At 43.1% G+C, this 17,236-nt stretch overlaps 2 protein-coding genes across 16 annotated transcripts in view; one reads left to right on the forward strand and one right to left on the reverse strand.

The window, feature by feature from the left end:
- Positions 1-1,061: 1,061 nt before the first annotated feature.
- Positions 1,062-17,236, forward strand: part of LOC147359619 (uncharacterized) — a 134,603-nt gene continuing 118,428 nt past the window's right edge. For all 15 annotated transcript variants that reach the window (XM_086337241.1, XM_086337243.1, XM_086337249.1 and 12 more), the window contains exon 1: positions 1,062-3,717. In XM_086337241.1, the coding sequence (XP_086193367.1) occupies positions 2,918-3,496 (579 nt within the window). In that variant the 5' untranslated portion in view covers positions 1,062-2,917 and the 3' untranslated portion in view covers positions 3,497-3,717. The remainder of the gene's footprint in view (positions 3,718-17,236) is intronic.
- Positions 4,406-12,477, reverse strand: LOC147359620 (uncharacterized). The gene has a single exon (XM_086337233.1). The coding sequence runs from the start codon at positions 10,551-10,553 to the stop codon at positions 9,705-9,707; it is 849 nt and encodes a 282-aa protein (XP_086193359.1). The 5' UTR covers positions 10,554-12,477; the 3' UTR covers positions 4,406-9,704.

Genomic DNA, 17,236 nt, shown 5'->3' on the forward strand with positions numbered 1-17,236 from the left:
AGTGCTGCACTCAATATGCCAGCAAATTTGAAAAACTCAGAGTGGACACAGGACTGGAAAAAGTCAGTTTTAATATCAATCCCAGAGAAAGGCAATCCCAAAGAATATTCAAACTACTGCACAATTGCACTCATCTTACATGCTAGCCTTTTCATACTGTTCATGGGGTTCTCAAGGCAAGAATACTGAAGTGGTTTGCCATTCCCTTTTCCAGTGGACTACATTTTGTCAGAACTTTCCACCATGACCCGTTCATCTTGGGTGGCCCTACATGGCACGGCTCATAGTTTCATTGAATCAGACAAGCCTGTGGTCCGTGAGATCAGATTGGTTAACTTTCTATGCCTGTAGTTTTTCAGTCTGTCTGCCCTCTGATGGAGAAGGATAAGAGGCTTATGGAAGCTTCCTGACTGGGGAGAGACTGACTGAGGGGGAAACTGGATCTTGTTCTGATGGGTGGGGCCATGTTCAGTAAATCTTTAATCTGAAGAATTGATGCTTTTGCACTGTGGTGTTGGAGGAGACTCTTGAGAGTCTCTTGGAGTGCAAGGAGATCCAGCCAGTCAATCCTAAAGGAAATAAGTCCTGAATATTCTTTGGAGGGCCTGATGCTGAAACTGAAGCTCCAATACTTTGGCTACCTGATGTGAAGAACTGACTTATTGGAAAAGACCCTGATGCTGGGAAAGATTGAAGGCAGAAGGAGAAGGGGACAACTGAGGATAAGATAGTTGGATGGCATCACCAACTCGATGGAACTGAGTTTGAGCAAACTCCAGGAGTGGATATTCCCTGTGATGGACAGGGTAGCCTGGCATGCTGCAGTCCACGGGGTCACAAAGAGTTGGACTAGACTGAGTGACTGAACTAACTGAGCTGCATTAAAAGATTTTAGTGTTGGGGATTTACCTGGTGGTCCAGTGGTTAAGACTCTGAGCTTCCAATGGAAAGGGCATGCATTCGATCCCTGGTCAGGGAACTAAGATCACACATGCTGTGTGACATTGCCAAAAAAACAAAAACAAAAACACCCATATAAACAACAACAACAACTGTAAAGATTAACAGGGATGTATTTGGGTGGACTTAGAACAGGAAAAAATTGAATAAGTGAGGAGGCAAAAGAGAAGTTTATTGTGCTCACTTAGGCATAAGAGGTAAGGGCCAGAAGGAGTGAAACTTGGAGGGAAGAAAAAGGAGTCCAGATGAAAGATAGCCTTCAAAAGATAAGTCAGCAGGGCTTGGACACATTAAATGACAGGTGAGCAAATGGAAGACAGAATGACACCAGTATTTTCATTTAAGTTGGTGTGGCGTGTACAATGACATTGAGAAATGGGAAAGTAATATTTAGAAGGGCAATGATAGGTTTGACATTTTTATGTTGAATTTGAATTAACAGAGAAACAGTTTTATGTAAAAATGTCAGGGGGCATTTGGAAAACTTAGATTCAGTTCAGTTCAGTCAGTTCAGTTGCTCAGTTGTGTCCGACTCTTTGCGACCCCATGAATCGCAGCACGCCAGGCCTTCCTGTCCATCACCAACTCCCGGAGTTTACTCAGACTCATGTCCATCGAGTCAATGATGCCATCCAGCCATTTCATCCTCTGTTGTCCTCTTCTCCTCCTGCCCTCAATCCCTCCCAGCATCAGAGTTTTTTCCAATGAGTCAACTCTTCGCATGAGGTGGCCAAAGTACTGGAGTTTCAACTTTAGCATCAGTCCTTCCAAAGAAATCCCAGGGCTGATCTCCTTCAGAATGGACTGGTTGGATCTCCTTGCAGTCCAAGGGGCTCTCAAGAGTCTTCTCCAACACCACAGTTCAACAGCATCAATTCTTTGGCACTCAGCTTTCTTCACAGTCCAACTCTCGCATCCATACATGACCACTGGAAAAACCATAGCCTTGACTAGACGGACCTTTGTTGGCAAAGTAATGTCTCTGCTTTTCAATATGCTATCTAGGTTGGTCATAACTTTCCTTCCAAGGAGTAAGCATCTTTTAATTTCATGGCTGCAGTCACCATCTGTAGTGATTTTGGAGCTCAAAAAAATAAAGTCTGACACTGTTTCCCCATCAACTTCCCATGAAGTGATGAGACCGGATGCCATGATCTTAGTTTTCTGAATTTTGAGCTTTAAGCCAACTTTTTCACTCTCCACTTTCACTTTCATCAAGAGGTTTTTTAGTTCCTCTTCACTTTCTGCCATAAGGGTGGTGTCATCCGCATATCTGAGGTTATTGATATTTCTCCCAGCAATCTTGATTCCAGCTCCTGCTTCTTCCAGCCCAGCGTTTCTCATGATGTACTCTGCATATAAGTTAAATAAGCAGGGTGACAATATACAGCCTTGACGTACTCCTTTTCCTATTTGGAACCAGTCTGTTGTTCCATGTCCAGTTCTAACTGTTGCTTTCTGACCTGCATATAGGTTTCTCAAAAGGCAGGTCAGGTGGTCTGGTATTCCCATCTCTTTCAGAATTTTCCACAGTTTATTGTGATTCACACAGTCAAAGGCTTTGGCATAGTCAATAAAGCAGAAATAGATGTTTTTCTGCAATTCTCTTGCTTTTTCAATGATCCAGCAGATGTTGGCAATTTGCTCTCTGGTTCCTCTGCCTTTTCTAAAACCAGCTTGAACATGTAGAAGTTCACGCTTAAGCCTGGCTTGGAGAATTTTGAGCATTACTTTACTAGCGTGGGAGATGACTGCAATTGTGCGGTAGTTTGAGCATTCTTTGGCATTGCCTTTCTCTGGGAGTGGAATGAAAACTGACCTTTTCTAGTCCTGTGGCCACTGCTGAGTTTTCTAAATTTGCTGGTATATTGAGTGCAGCACTTTCACAGCATCATCTTTCAGGATTTGAAATAGCTCAACTGGAATTCCATCACCTACACTAGCTTTGTTCCTAGTTATGCTTTCTAAGGCCCACTTGACTTCACATTTCACGTCACATTCTTTAATGCCTGTGATGGTGCACAGAGTGCTGGCGGTGGCTGCGCTGCGACGGCGCACAGAGCACGGGCGGCTGCACTGCGACGGCGCACAGAGCACGGGCGGCTGCGACGGCGCACAGAGCACGGGCGGCTGCACTGCGACGGCGCACAGAGCACGGGCGGCTGCGACGGCGCACAGAGCACGGGCGGGTGCACTGCGACGGCGCACAGAGCACGGGCGGCTGCGACGGCGCACAGAGCACGGGCGGCTGCACTGCGACGGCGCACAGAGCACGGGCGGGTGCACTGCGACGGCGCACAGAGCACGGGCGGCTGCACTGCGACGGCGCACAGAGCACGGGCGGCTGCGACGGCGCACAGAGCACGGGCGGCTGCGACGGCGCACAGAGCGTGGCCTAGAGGAGCTGCCCCACGTCCGAAGTCAAGGGCAGAAGCCGGGAGGACCCCATGCCCGAGGGGCGGCGGCCGAGAGGAGTTACCCCACATCCGAGGTCTGGGGCAGCGTCCCAGAGTGCCAGGCGGCGACGGCGCAGTAAGGGCCGAGAGGAGCTACCCCACGTCCGAGGTCAGGGGCGGCGGCTGGGAGGAGCAGCCCCAAATCCAAGGAGCGGTGGCTGCACGGGTGCCGGAGGTCCTGGAGGAGCTATTCCACGTTCAAGGTCGGGAGGGATGGCGTTGAGGAGATACCCGTCGTCCAAGTAAGGAGCAGCGGCTGTGCTTTGCTGGAGCAGCCGTGAAGAGATACCCCACATCTAAGGTAAGAGAAACCCAAGTAAACTTAGATTGCTCTGGTCCAAAGATGAAAGTAATCTGTACAGAGGACATAAGTGAAGGAGGTCTTTATTATTTAGAGCTTTATAGTGAAAAGATCATTTAAATAACTTCATAGAGAACAATACTACTATTTACCAGTAAATAGTGAAAAACTTAAAAGGAAATAAGTAATTATAGTTATCTGTATCTTATATTTAAAGCAATTTATATTCCAATTCCAACTGGCCACTAATTCTTAGAATGAACAGAGAATTAATTTCTGGTTGTTGCTGTTACTATATACCCAGTGAATCTGTGCACTAGTCTCTGAGAATCTACAGTCTGTCTTACTTTCTGAAAAATTGTATAAATGCATATTTAGTTTTTAATCTTTTAGTCATCAGAAAGTCTTTTTTTTTTTTTTTTTTAACAAATCATTGGTATATTGATTTGAATCTTGTGTGGTCTTTTATACACAAACCTAATACATAGTAAAAAAAGTCTGTCTTGGACTCTTTATCGTGGAGTGACACTTTAAAGACTCTTTTGGCAAGCAATCTGCATGCAAGGTCATTTAGATTTCTGTCGTTTCCTTTGAACTATCTTTTTTATATTAAAAAATTGTGGTAAAATACACATAATGTAAAATGTATTAATATCATCTAAATCATTTTCAAGTGTGCAGTTCAATAGTATTGTTTATTTACATTTTTGTGCAACCAATCTCCAGAATTTTTTAATCTTGCAGAGTGAAACTCTATAACCATTAAACAATGCTCCATGTCTACTTCTTCTTAGTTCCTAGAAACCACCATTGCTATATTTTCTTTGTTTTTTCTTTTTTTACTTTCTGACCCTGCTACAAGGCATGTGGGAACTTAACTCCCTGACCAGGGGTTGAATCTGTGCTCCCTGTAGTGGAAGGGCAGAGTCTTAACTGTTGGACTGCTAGGGAAGTCCCATTGTATTTTATTTTCTATTTCTCTGGGTTTGAGTACCTAGATACTTCCTGTAGGTGTAATCAATCACACAGTATTTGTCTTTTTCTTACGGGATTATTTTAGTATTATGTCTTTTAGGTTTATACAGGTTATAGGACATGCCAGAATTTTCTTTTTTATGTCTCAGTGATATTCTGTTGTATACATGCATCACATTTTGTTTATCCAGTCATCTATCAGTGGACCTTTGAGTTCGTTCCACCTTTGGGCTTCTGCCCAACTAAGCCCGAGGGCCACAACTGCTGAGCCTGTGTGCTCCGGAGCCCAAATGCTGAAACTACTGAGCCCACACAGTGTATCTAGAGAGTATTCCCCACTTGCAGCAACTAGAGAAAGCCCATGCCCAGAAACAAAGACCCAGCGCAGCCATAAACATAAAAACAGTGCCCAAGGGTTCCAGCTTTTTCACATCCTTGTCAATGGTTGTTTCTTTTCTTTTCTTTTTATAGTAGCCACTTCAATGGGTATGAGCTGGATATCTGTGGTTTTGATTTGCATTTCCCTAATGACTAGAGATGTTGTCTATCTTTTTGTATGCTTCTTGGCCATTCATTTATCTTCTTTGGAGAAATGTTTTTTCAAGTTCTTTGCTCATTTTTGATCAGGTTGTTTTTGTTTCTGTTGTTGAATCTTAGAAGTTGTCTGTATATTCTGGATTGTGACTCATTGTCAGATACATTGTTAGCAAATATTTCCTTCTGTTGCATGGGTTATCTTTTCACTCTGTTGTGTCCTTGATGCACAAGTTTTACATTTCGGTGTAGTTCAATTTATCTCTTTTCACTTTGTCTGCGCTTTTGGTGTCCTGTCTTACAGAGTTCAGACCATGCTACACTAAAATATGACCCCTTGGCATTTTAAGTTGAAGGACATTGAGAAAACAGCAGTAGCAGGAAGGTTACTTTGACCCTCTGCTCACCCTTCACCTCTGAAGTAGGTCATAATACTCTTTAAGTGAGAAGTGCTTTCTCTATAGATGGCAAAGGTGCATCCTCATCTCCAAAGACAAAAGAATGCCAGAAAGACTCCAAATAGGCTGTTTCCCTTAGTATACTGCATTTACCTCTGCTCTTTGCCATATTATATTTCTCCATGACTATCTACTCTTCATCAAATCTAGTGTAAAAATTTTCAGGTTTCACTGTTTCTTTCAGATATTGATTTTCTTGTAAAGGCTCCCATGTTAAGACTTATATTAAATACATTTATAATTTTCTCCTATGTTTTGTCTTATTCAATTTTCAAAGCCAGCCAGGGATTACTAAGAAGGTGGAGTAAAAAAAGAAATTCACCTAAATTTCTAAGAAATTACAGTGAAATATGTCATGAAGCTTTTCTTCTGTCTTTTAAGACTTTTATAGATTTAGGTCTTGCATTTAGATCTTGATCTGTTTTCAGTTCCTTTTTGTGTATTGTGGAAGGTAAGGGTACAACTTGTTCTTTTGCACGTGGATATCTAGTTTTCCCACAACCCTTTGTTGTAAATGCTGTCTTTTTTCTCACTGAATGGGCTTGGCTTCCTTATCAGAAATCATTTGACTATGATTGTGAGGGTTTATTTCTGGGCTCTCTATTCTATTTCATTGTTCTGTCTGCATTTATGAAAATGCCACACTTTTGATTACAGTGTGAAAGCATGATAATCACTCAGTTGTGTCCAACTCTTTGCTGCCCATAGACTGTAGCCCTCCAGGCCCCTCTGTCCATGGGATTTCCCAGGCAAGAATACTGGAGTGGGCAGCCATTCCATTCTCTAGGGGATCTTCTTGACCAAGGGATTGAACCATGGTCTCCTGCATTTCAGGCACATTCTTCACTGTCTGAGCCACCATGGAAGCTTTGCAAGAAGCTTGAAATCAGAAAGTGTGACACCTTTAACCTTGTTCTTCTTTTTCAACATTGTTTGGCTATTCAAGCTCTCCAGGTTTACTGTTATGACACAGTTATAAAGAGGAAAAAATGTGTAAAACATTTGTGAGGGTTCATCAGTTTTTTCTAAGAATCTTTCTTAATTTTTTGATACTCAAATCAATGTGAAGTCTTTGAAGTATCTGTCATGCCATCATCCCTGTAAATTTATCTTCATTTGTTCACTGAAGTAACTCTTCCATATGAGTGCCTTTCTAAGTGTCTGAACTGTGCTTTGCTATCATGAAATCCTGCATCTTTTACAAGATGTACAATTCTTTTCTGAAATGGATTTGCTCTTATATTTCATGGTGCTAATAGATGTATACATGTGCTAAGCAGTGTATGCTGCCTCAGTTGTCTCAGTACATTAGCAGATCTGTGTGTTAAGTGGGGAGGGATCTTAAAAGTAGACTAATTGTTATAAATTCAGTTGTATAGTGAATCTGTTTTACAGAATTAACCTTTGTGAGTTTGGGGTTTCTGATGTAAGTACTCAAATAAAGATAAGTTGTCATTGTTGAGACTATGAGAATGGATATGTTCTTGAGAATAAAGTGCTTTGAGAGAGCTGGAAAGAAAACCAAAGTGCTCACGAGTCCACTGACTTTTAGAGAGTTGAGGGCAAAAACATTGAGCATTCATTCCTGGGGAATGAGTTCTCAAGGAATTATGAAAAGAATTTGACCAGTTAAATAAAAACTGGTATTAAATAAAGAATTTCAGATTAGTGTCTCAGGAAGAATGATTACCAAGGAAAGAGAAATATGGGATGTGGTGTAATTCTGTAAGAAAGAAAGGGGAAAAAAGAATGATAGATGGAAAAGGACCTTGGGTTTCCATTTCTTTTAGAATAAAATGGAGGTAAGAGATGTGTCTCCCATTGGGCGCCCATTGTCACACATGTTATTTTAACACACAGATTTTTGCAGAGAGACAATTAGAGACCATACAAAGCTTCTCAGTTTTGAATTTATATTGAACGCTACTGTCTCTTCATGTTTCCTGTCCCGTGAACTACTCTGCAGGGCTTTTGTCACAGCTGGCATCCACCCACCTTGACATTAGTAACAGCTGAGAGTATTTCCCCTCGGAACTACCTGCAATTTAATGAGGGAATCTCGACATTTAGTAGAACCATATACAAAACAAAAGTTATAAATATATATGGAGGCATTTTAAGCATATGTATAAAGTCATATTGTTTTATTCATTCTCTACTTGTTTCTACTGATGGTGTTTACTAAGTTTTGTGCTCATCACAGTATTAGACTGAGAACACGAAAATTAACCAGTCCTTAAGAAGTTTGCTATCTAAGTTCTCAACCAGGAGGCATAATAGTTTGTTTTCCATGTTTGAACATATCTGGGGACAGTTTGGTTTGTTCCAATGACTTGGGGGACGTTACTGGTATTTAGTGGGCAGAAACACTCTAGAAAGATTTGCATAGAGCAGAATCATCCAGCCCTAAGCAATGGTGTCTCCATTGATAAACAAATGCTAGAAAAAGTATAATACTAGTAGCAATGATTTATTATACCGCACTGTCTTAAGCTTACCTTACCTGCCTTGTTTAATTTAACTTCACCTTGACAGTTTGGGCTTCCCTTATGGCTCAGCTGGTAAAGAATCCGCCACAGTGCGGGAGACCTGGGTTCAATCCCTGGGTTGGGAAAATCCCCTGGAGAAGGGAACGGCAACCCACTCCAGTATTCTGGCCTAGAGTGTTCCATGGACACGACTCAGTTGGACACAACTGAGCAACTTTCACTTTCACTTGACACTTCGGAGTAAGTACTATCTTCACTTTTTTGAATAGCTGAAAGGATAAACAAGTCTTTCATGGCTATGCTGCTAAGTAGATGGCAGAATAAGATGTTAAACAATGTTACAGATTAGACCCCAGGACCTATAATTTTAATGACAAATAATTTATTATTATATTATTATTTGAATAATTTAATAACAATTTTAATAACTGGCACATAGAGCTTCTTAAGGTCGAGGTAAAACAGAACATGGATATCTGCATGCATGAGAATGCAGAACATGTGTGAGCAAACCCAAAGGGCACAGACTATGATTCATTCATCTCTCTTCCTTCTGCCTAGTTCAAGGACTGCCAAAATTCCTCTCCTCTATCCGTCATTTTATTTAGTTCAATAGACTTTAAAAATGATCCACATCAAAAAAATTTTTAAAACGCCACACATCAGGGTCCCTCCCCATAGGGGAAGGAGAGAGCCCAGCTCCTGCAGGATATTCAGGGAAGTCATCTGCACAGGGACCTGACCACACCACACACTGGCTGGTTCACAGGACTTATTATCCTATCCTAGATGTCCTGGTCCTTTTAGCCCTAGCGCAGGGACCGAAAGTATCCTTTGCCCCTTCTGAAAATATTAGGTAATGTCAGTGCAGGGAGATAAAACACTCTTTCTGCATGTCTGGCTTGCAGTGCAGGGCAGCAGTATTTGCTCTTGGGAATGATTGCACTAATTCTTAGGTCATTAACGCTAAATACTACATGACTACACACTTCTCTAATGAGAGAGAACACAAAACAGTGCAATACGTATTTCTGGAGCATAAAGTTTAGTAAGACTGAACTAAGAGAAAACAAAGGAGTTGGCAATAACTATCCCCTCCCCCACCAAAATGAAAGACAGAAGTGTGGGGGGTGGGGGACATGCCCCAGGGCACAGTCCAGTCTCTGAAGTTTCACCCAGCAGGGGAGGAGGGGCAGCCAGGCCAGGGTGGTGCCTCTTCTGGTCGCCCAGACCACTCCAGAGCATCATCTGAGCTGGCCAGGGTTTTCTATAGGAGGCTTTTCTGAAGGCGGTGGAGGTGCTGGATTTGAATCCCATCATCCAGGTGGGAACATGACTAGGTCCCAAGGAGCTTTGCAGGTCATCCATGGGCTGTTTTTGGTATCACTTTATTATCAGCTCTCATGCTGGGCAGCCCACAGCAAAGATATTTAGATAGACATCTCCAGATTCTCCCAGCTATGCCCTTCTTTTTCTGGGTGAGGCCAGAGGGAGTGACTGGGGACATATGCTCAGGCTACCCAACAAGGGTTTAGCTTCCTGCGTCAGGCACATCCGGGAGGTGGTGGATTCCTTCTGGGACTTTACCGCCGATGTCATGGGTGCCATTGGTGTTGGAGGTGTCACAGGTGCCATGAGTGCCATCTGTGTCGTGGGTGACCCTGGTGTCACGGGTGACGGTGGCATAAGTATCATGGGTGGCGTGGTCACCACTGGTGTCACGGGTGCCTCTGGTGTCACGGGTGCCTCTGGTGTCACGGGTGCCTCTGGTGTCCCTGGTGAGGCAGGTGTCACTGGTAATGTGGGTATCAATGGTGCCACGGGTATCATATACGTTGCAGGCCCCAGTGGTGTCCTGGGTGCTTAGGGTGTCATAGGTGAGGCTGGGATCACAGGTGTGGCTAGTGTCATGGCAGCTGCAGGTGTCACAGGTGAGGCTGGTACCTCTGGTATGGCAGGTGTCGCAGGTGCTGATGGTGTCGCGGGTGTCTCTGGTGCCACGGGTAACGCTGGTGTCACGGGTGTGGCTGCTGTCACGCCTGCCGCAGATGTCGCAGGTGAGCCTGGTCCCGCATGTATCGTGGAGGTCACCAGCGTGATCGGTGGCTAGGGCGCTGCTGTCATCATGGGTGTTGCAAGTGGTGGGGGCTGGGCGGGGGGTGACAGTCCTCGCTTCTGGGCAGGGTTGGGGAGTGGCAGGCTCTCTGGTCTTCTCCCTTGACTCCTGGTTCTCCTGCTGCTGAATGGTCTCCCAAAGCCAGGTGGGAATAAACATGGAAATCTCAGGGCTGGTGGGAGGCATATGTTCTTGGCTGCTGAGGTCAGAGGAAACGGCTGGCCTCACAATGATCGTGCGGACCCTCAACTTGGGTTCATTCATGTTACTGCCACTGCTTATGTCTAAGCTCTGGATTTGGTCTCTGCATCAGCCCAGTATCATCTCCACTGTCACCCCAGGGTGCTCTTCACGGGCTGGTGGGAGTGAGTCCTGGCCCATGTTCACCCATGGATGCTGCCAAACATCATCTAAAGTACCTCTGTTGGTAGGTTGAACATTAACATTCTTCCTAGTAAGTCTGTTATCTCATTGAATAGTTATTTGGGCACATGTTGCTGCCCCCTAAGCACACGCTGCCACAGCTCCCAGAAATCTTATCCCCCGAAGGGGAGTGATCCAGTTACCTCGGTGTACTGGACACCACCGAGGCTTCACACATCCTCCTCTGGGCCTGTGTAAGGGCTCCCCAGGAAGAGTCCTGGGGCCATGAACGCAGGACTGCCACAGAAAGTGTTTGGCTTCTTTCCTGGGTGCCACTGGTTGTTAAGTACGAAGTCGGAGATCTTGGCATTGTTGTTGGCATCGAGGAGGAGGTTGTCCAGCTGCAAGTCCCGGTGCACCACACCCAGCTGGTGGCAGTGATGCAGAGACGAGAACAGCTTTTGGAACGGGCCTTGGGCCTCCCCCTCCATCGTGCGGCCTTTGGCCTCCAAGTGGGTGAACAAGTCTCCCCCGCTGAGGTACTCCATTACTATAAACAGAGTCTCCTCAGTATCAGTCACTTCCAGGAGTTTGACAGTATTCGGGTGGTTTAATATTCTCATGCTTTTAACTTCTCAAAATGGTTCCTGGATGCTGGAGAAGTCTGATTTGTCTTGTTAATGGCCATGATGGCTACCACTCCCCTGGTCAGAACATGCCTGGCCAACTCCACTTTGGCGAAGTGGCCTTCACAATTGTGTGAAGGATCTCATAATTCTCAATATGAACCACCTTTTTTGTTGAGATGGCCATGAGGTTCGCATCCCTAACTATACTAACTACCACTGCTGCTGCTGCTGCTGCTAAGTCACTTCAGTCGTGTCTGACTCTGTGCAACCCCATAGAGGGAAGCCCATCAGGCTCCCCCGTCCTTGGGATTCTCCAGGCAAGAACACTGGAGTGGGTTGCCATTTCCTTCTCCAATGCATGAAGGTGAAAAGTGAAAGGGAAGTTGCTCAGTCATGTCTGCGTCTTAGCGACCCCATGGACTGCAGCCCACCAGGCTCCTCCGTCCATGGGATTTTCCAGGCAAGAGTACTGGAGTGGGGTGCCATTACTAAGCTATACTAATTGCCTAACTACACTATCTACACCACTAAATATACTAACTACCACTAAGCCCTCACTAAGAATGCTAACTGTTCTAACAATACTGCATATGCTAACACTGCTATACAACTATTCTAATGCTAAGAACTATACTAACAGTGCTAACATTAACTATGCTGATAAAGTATTAACTATACGAACTTACGCTAAGTATACCAACAATACTAACAGTGCTAACACTAACTATACTATCTATGCTAACAAACTATTAACTATACCAAATATGCTAACTATATCAATGATACTCTCTCTACTAATACTAGCTACACTAAATAAAAAAAGTAAGATAAAAGAGGAAAAGAACTAAGGGAAAAAAATGGGGAAAAAAAAAACAAAAAAAAATATGAGGAGAAACTAAAATTAAAAGAAAAAAATGATAAGACAAATTTTAAAAAATGAGGAAAAGACAAAGGAAAAAGAGAAAAATGAAAAAGAGAGAAAAAGGAAAAAAATCAACAAAATGGCAAAACACGGAAAAAAGCTCACTAACTGTAGGTCCAGCCGTCAGGTCACCAAAATCAGATTCCTGGGCTCTGTGGACAAAAACCTGCACCCAGCTGGGGGCTTATAAAGGGTTTTTTGTGAGTTTCGTCACAGTGATGCCCTGTGAGGTCAGAGCAAGAAACGGACCAGTCGTGGCTGCCCTCAATCTTTCCCAGCATCAGTGTCTTTTCAAATGAGTCAGCTCTTTGCGTCAGGTGGCCAAAGTATTGGAGTTTCAGCTTCAACATCAGTCCTTCCAATGAACACCCAGGACTGATCTCCTTTAGGATGGATAGGTTAGATCTCCTTGCAGTCCAAGGGTCTCTGAAGAGTCTTCTCCAACAGCACAGTTCAAATGCATCAATTCTTTGGCACTCAGCTTTCTTTAAGTCCAACTCACATCCATACATGACCACTGGAAAAGCCATAGCCTTGACTAGATGGACCTTTGTTGGCAAAGTGATGTCTCTGCTTTTTTATATGCTGTCTAGGTTGGTCATAACTTTCCTTCCAAGGAGTAAGTGTCTTTTAATTTCAGGGCTGCAATCACCATCTGCAGTGATTTTGGAGCCCCCCCAAAATAAAGTCTGTCACTGTTTCCAGTTTCCCCATCTATTTCCCATGAAGTGATGGGACCAGATGCCATGATCTTCGTTTTCTGAATGTTAAACTTTTAAGCCAGGTTTTTCAGTCTCCTCTTTCACTTTCATCAACAGACCCTTTAGTTCTTCACATTCTGCCATAAGGGTGGTGTCATCTGCATATCTGAGGTTATTGATATTTCTCCCGGCAATCTTGATTCCGGCTTGTGCTTCTTCCAGCCCAGCATTTCTCATGATGTACTCTGCATAGACATTAAATAAGCAGGGTGACAATATACAGCCTTGAAGTACTCCTTTTCCTATTTGGAACCAGTCTGTTCCATGTCCAGTTCTAACTGTTTCTTCCTGACCTGCATACAGGTTTCTCAAGCAGCAGGTCAGGTGGTCTGGTATTCCCATCTCTTGAAGAATTTTCCACAGTTTATTGTGATCCACACAGTCAAAGGCTTTGGCATAGTCAATAAAGCAGAAGTAGATGTTTTTCTGGAACTCTCTTGCTTTTTCGATGATCCAGCGGATGTTGGCAATTTGATCTCTGGTTCCTCTGCCTTTTCTAAAACCATCTTGAACATCTGGAAATTCATGTTTCGTGTATTGCTGAAGCCTGGCTTGGAGAATTTTGAGCATTGCTTTACTAGCGTGTGAGATGAGTGCAATTGTGTGGTGGTTTGAGCATTCTTTGGCCTTGTCTTTCTTTGGGATTGGAATGAAGACTGAGCACATTAGTCATGATTATACAGTTAAGAAGCATCTTGATATGTTACTTCTGGGTTTACATGCATGGAAAATTGCCTTCTGAAGGATGTAAGCAAAAATGTGTTCCACACTTAGTCTTGAGCTCATAAGAAAGGGAGCATTGGGGTCTGAATAGGATTTGTAGAGGTAGAAATCATGAAGAGGTGATGATGTAAAAGCCAAGAGATAGGAAAAGCAAAAGCAAGTTTGCGGAAGATGAATATAGTGTTTTGGCTGAAGCAGAGCTGCATTAAAAGATTAATAGTGTTGGGGATTTACCTGGTGGTCCAGTGGTTAAGACTCTGAGCTTCCAATGCAAAGGGCGTGTGTTCCATCCCTGGTCAGGGAACTGAGATCCCACATGCTGTGTGCCCTTGCCAAAAACCAAAACATCCACACAAACAACAACAATGAAAAAGATTAACAGGGATGTATTTGGGTAGAATTAGAATAGGAAAAAATTCAAGAAGTGAGGAGGCAAAAGAGAAGTTTGTTGGGGTTATCAGTCCATGGGGTCGCGAAGAGTCGGACACGACTGAGCGACTTCACTTTCACTTTTCACTTTCATGCATTGGAGAAGGAAATGGCAACCCACTCCAGTATTCTTGCCTGGAGAATCCCAGGGACGGCGGAGCCTGGTGGGCTGCTGTCTGTGGGGTCGCACAGAGTCAGACATGACTGAAGCGACTTAGCAGCAGCAGGCATGAGTGGTAAGGGTCAGAACAAAAGTAGCCTTGGAGGGAAGGAAAAAGGGAGTGCAGATGAAAGCCTTCAAAAGAGAAATCAGCAGGGCTTGGACAGATTAAATGACAGGTGAGCAAACGGAAGAAGACAGAATAACAGCAGTATTTTCACTTAAGTTGGTGTGGCATGTACGATGGCATTAAGCAGAGCGAAAGTAATATTTAGAAGGGCAATGATAGGTGTGACTTTTTATGTTAAATATGAATTAATAGAGAAACATTTTAATTAAAATGTCCAGGGCATTTAGAAAACTTAGATTGCTCTAGTCCACAGATGGAGTTGGAAGTCATCTGCATGGAGGACAGAACTGAAGGAGGTCTTTATTTTCCAGAGATTTATAGTGGAAAGATCATTTAAATAACTTTGTACAGAACAACACTGCATACCTGTAAATAGTGGAAAAACTTAAAAGGGAAAAGTAATTACAGTTATTTGTATCTTATATTTAAAAAACTTTCTATTCTAATTCCAACTGTCCACTAATTCCTAGAATGAGCAAAGAATTAATTTCTTATTGTCACTGTTTTGTATACCCAGTGAATCTGAGCACTAGTCTCTAGGAATCTGCACTCTGTCTTTCTAAAAAATTGTGTAAATGTACATTTATTTTCTAATCTTTTTGTCATCACAAAGTTTTTTTTTAAAAAAAACAAAAGTGATTGGTATATTGATTTGAGTTTTGTCTGGTCTTTTATGCACAAGTTTCACACATGGTAAAAAAGTCAGTCTTGACTCTTCGACATGTAATGAAATTTTAAAGATTCTTTTAGCAAGCAATCTGAATGCAAGATTCTTTGACATTTTTTATTATTGTTTCCCTTGAACTATCTTTTTGATATTTTTTTTAAAAAATGTGGTAAAAAACACGTAATATAAGTGTATTAATACCATTAAAGCATTTTCAAGTGTGCAGCTCAGTAGTGTTAATTATACTCACGTTGTTATGCAGCCAATCTTCAGAAATCTATAGTCGTGCAAACTGAAATTCCATCACCATTAAACAGCAATTCTCCATGTCTCCTTCCCCCTAGCTCCTAGAAATCACCATTGTGACATTTTCTTTTCTTTCTTTCTTACTTATTTATTTATTTTTTTACTGTTTAACCGTAGTGCAAGGCATGTGGGATCTTATTTCCCTGGCCAGGGGTTGAACCCATGCTCCCTGCAGTGGAAGGGCAGAGTCTTAACCATTGGACTGCTAGGGAAGTTCCCATTATATTATGTTTTCTGTTTCTCTGAGTTTGAGTACCTGGATACTTGCTGTAAATGTAATCAAACACATAGTTTTTGTCTTTTTGTTACTGGATTGCTGCTGCTAAGTTGCTTCAGTCGTATCCGACTCTGTGCAACCCCGTAGACAGCATCCCACAAGGCTCCCCTGTCCCCGAGATTCTCCAGGCAAGAATACTGGAGTGGGTTGCCATTTCCTTCTCCAATGCGTGAAAGTGAAAAGTGAAAGTGAAGTTGCTCAGTCGTGTCCGACTCTTAGCGACCCCTTGGACTGTAGCCCACCAGGTTCCTCCATCCATGGGATTTTCCAGGCAAGAGTACTGGACTGGGTTGCCATTTCCTTCTCCGTGTTATTGGATTATTTTAGTATTCTGTCCTTTTGGTTTGTACAGGTTATAACACATGTCAGAACTTTCTTTTTATGGTGAATACTATTCTGTTATATGTTTACATCAGATTTAGTCTATCCATTCATCTATCAGTGGACCTTTGGGTGGCTTCCACCTTTGGGCTTCTGTGAGTAGTGCTGCTAGGAACACGGGTGTACAAGCATCTCTTCAAGACCACGCTTTCAATTCTTCTGAGCATATTCCAAATGTATACATGGTGGACCATACAGAAATTTAATTTTTAAATTTTTTGAGGAACCACCATGTTCTTTCATGGTGACTACACTATTTTACATTCCTATAAATAGTGCAAAAGGGGAGTTGTCTGGTGGTCCAGTGGTTAAGAATCTGTCTGCCAGTGCAGGAGACACGAGTTCAATCCCTGGTCTGGGGAGATTTCAGATTCTGTGGGGCAGTGAAGCCTGTGGCCACAGTTACTGGGCCTGTGTGCTCTAGAGCCCGTCCTCTGCACCTGCTGAGGCCACACACTGCATCCAGAGGGTTTCCTCCACTTGTGGCCACTGGAGAAAGCCCGCATCCAGCAGCAAAGACCCAGCGCCGCCATGAAGAAACACATGTGAACATAGTGCCCAGAGACTGCCGTTTTTAGCATCCCTGTCAACAGGTGTTCCTTTTTCTTTTATTTCTGTTTTCTTTTTATAGCAGCTACTTCAATGGGTATGAGCTGGATGTGTCACTGTGGTTTTGATTTGCATTTCCCTGTTGACTAGAGAAGTGGTACATCTTTTCATGTGCCTGTTGGCCATTCGTATATCTTCTTTGAAGAAACTTCTTTCAAATCCTTTACTCATTTTTTATTGTGTTCTTTTTGTTTCTGTTGTTGAATCTTAGAAATTGCCCTTATATTCTGTATTTTAACTCATTGTCAGATACATGGTTTGCAAATGTTTCCTTCCATTCCTTGGGTTGTCTTTTCACTACTGGTTGTGTCCTTGATGCACAAACGTTTTACATTTTGGTGTAATCCAGTTTATCTCTTTGAATTTTGTTTGTCTGTGCTTTCGGTGTCATATCTTATGGAGTTCAGACCACGCTGCACTAAAATATGACACCTTGGCATATTTTATATTTTAAGTTGAAGGACTCTGAGAAAACAGCAGGAGTAGGAAGGTTACTTTGTCCCTCTGCTCACCCTTCACCCCTAAAGTAGGTCATAATACTCTTAAGTGAGAAGTGCTTTCCCTATAGAAGCAAAGGTGCGTCCTCATCT

The sequence above is a fragment of the Bos grunniens genome, chromosome 14 (genome assembly GCF_055505025.1).
Source record: "Bos grunniens cultivar Pamir isolate PY7600 chromosome 14, Bosgru_T2T1.0, whole genome shotgun sequence".
Classification (NCBI taxonomy): domain Eukaryota; kingdom Metazoa; phylum Chordata; class Mammalia; order Artiodactyla; family Bovidae; genus Bos; species Bos grunniens.

Excerpts from the sequence above, each read along its gene's own strand:
- LOC147359620 (XM_086337233.1), bottom strand. The coding sequence starts at position 10,553 with ATGAATGAACCCAAGTTGAGGGTCCGCACGATCATTGTGAGGCCAGCC.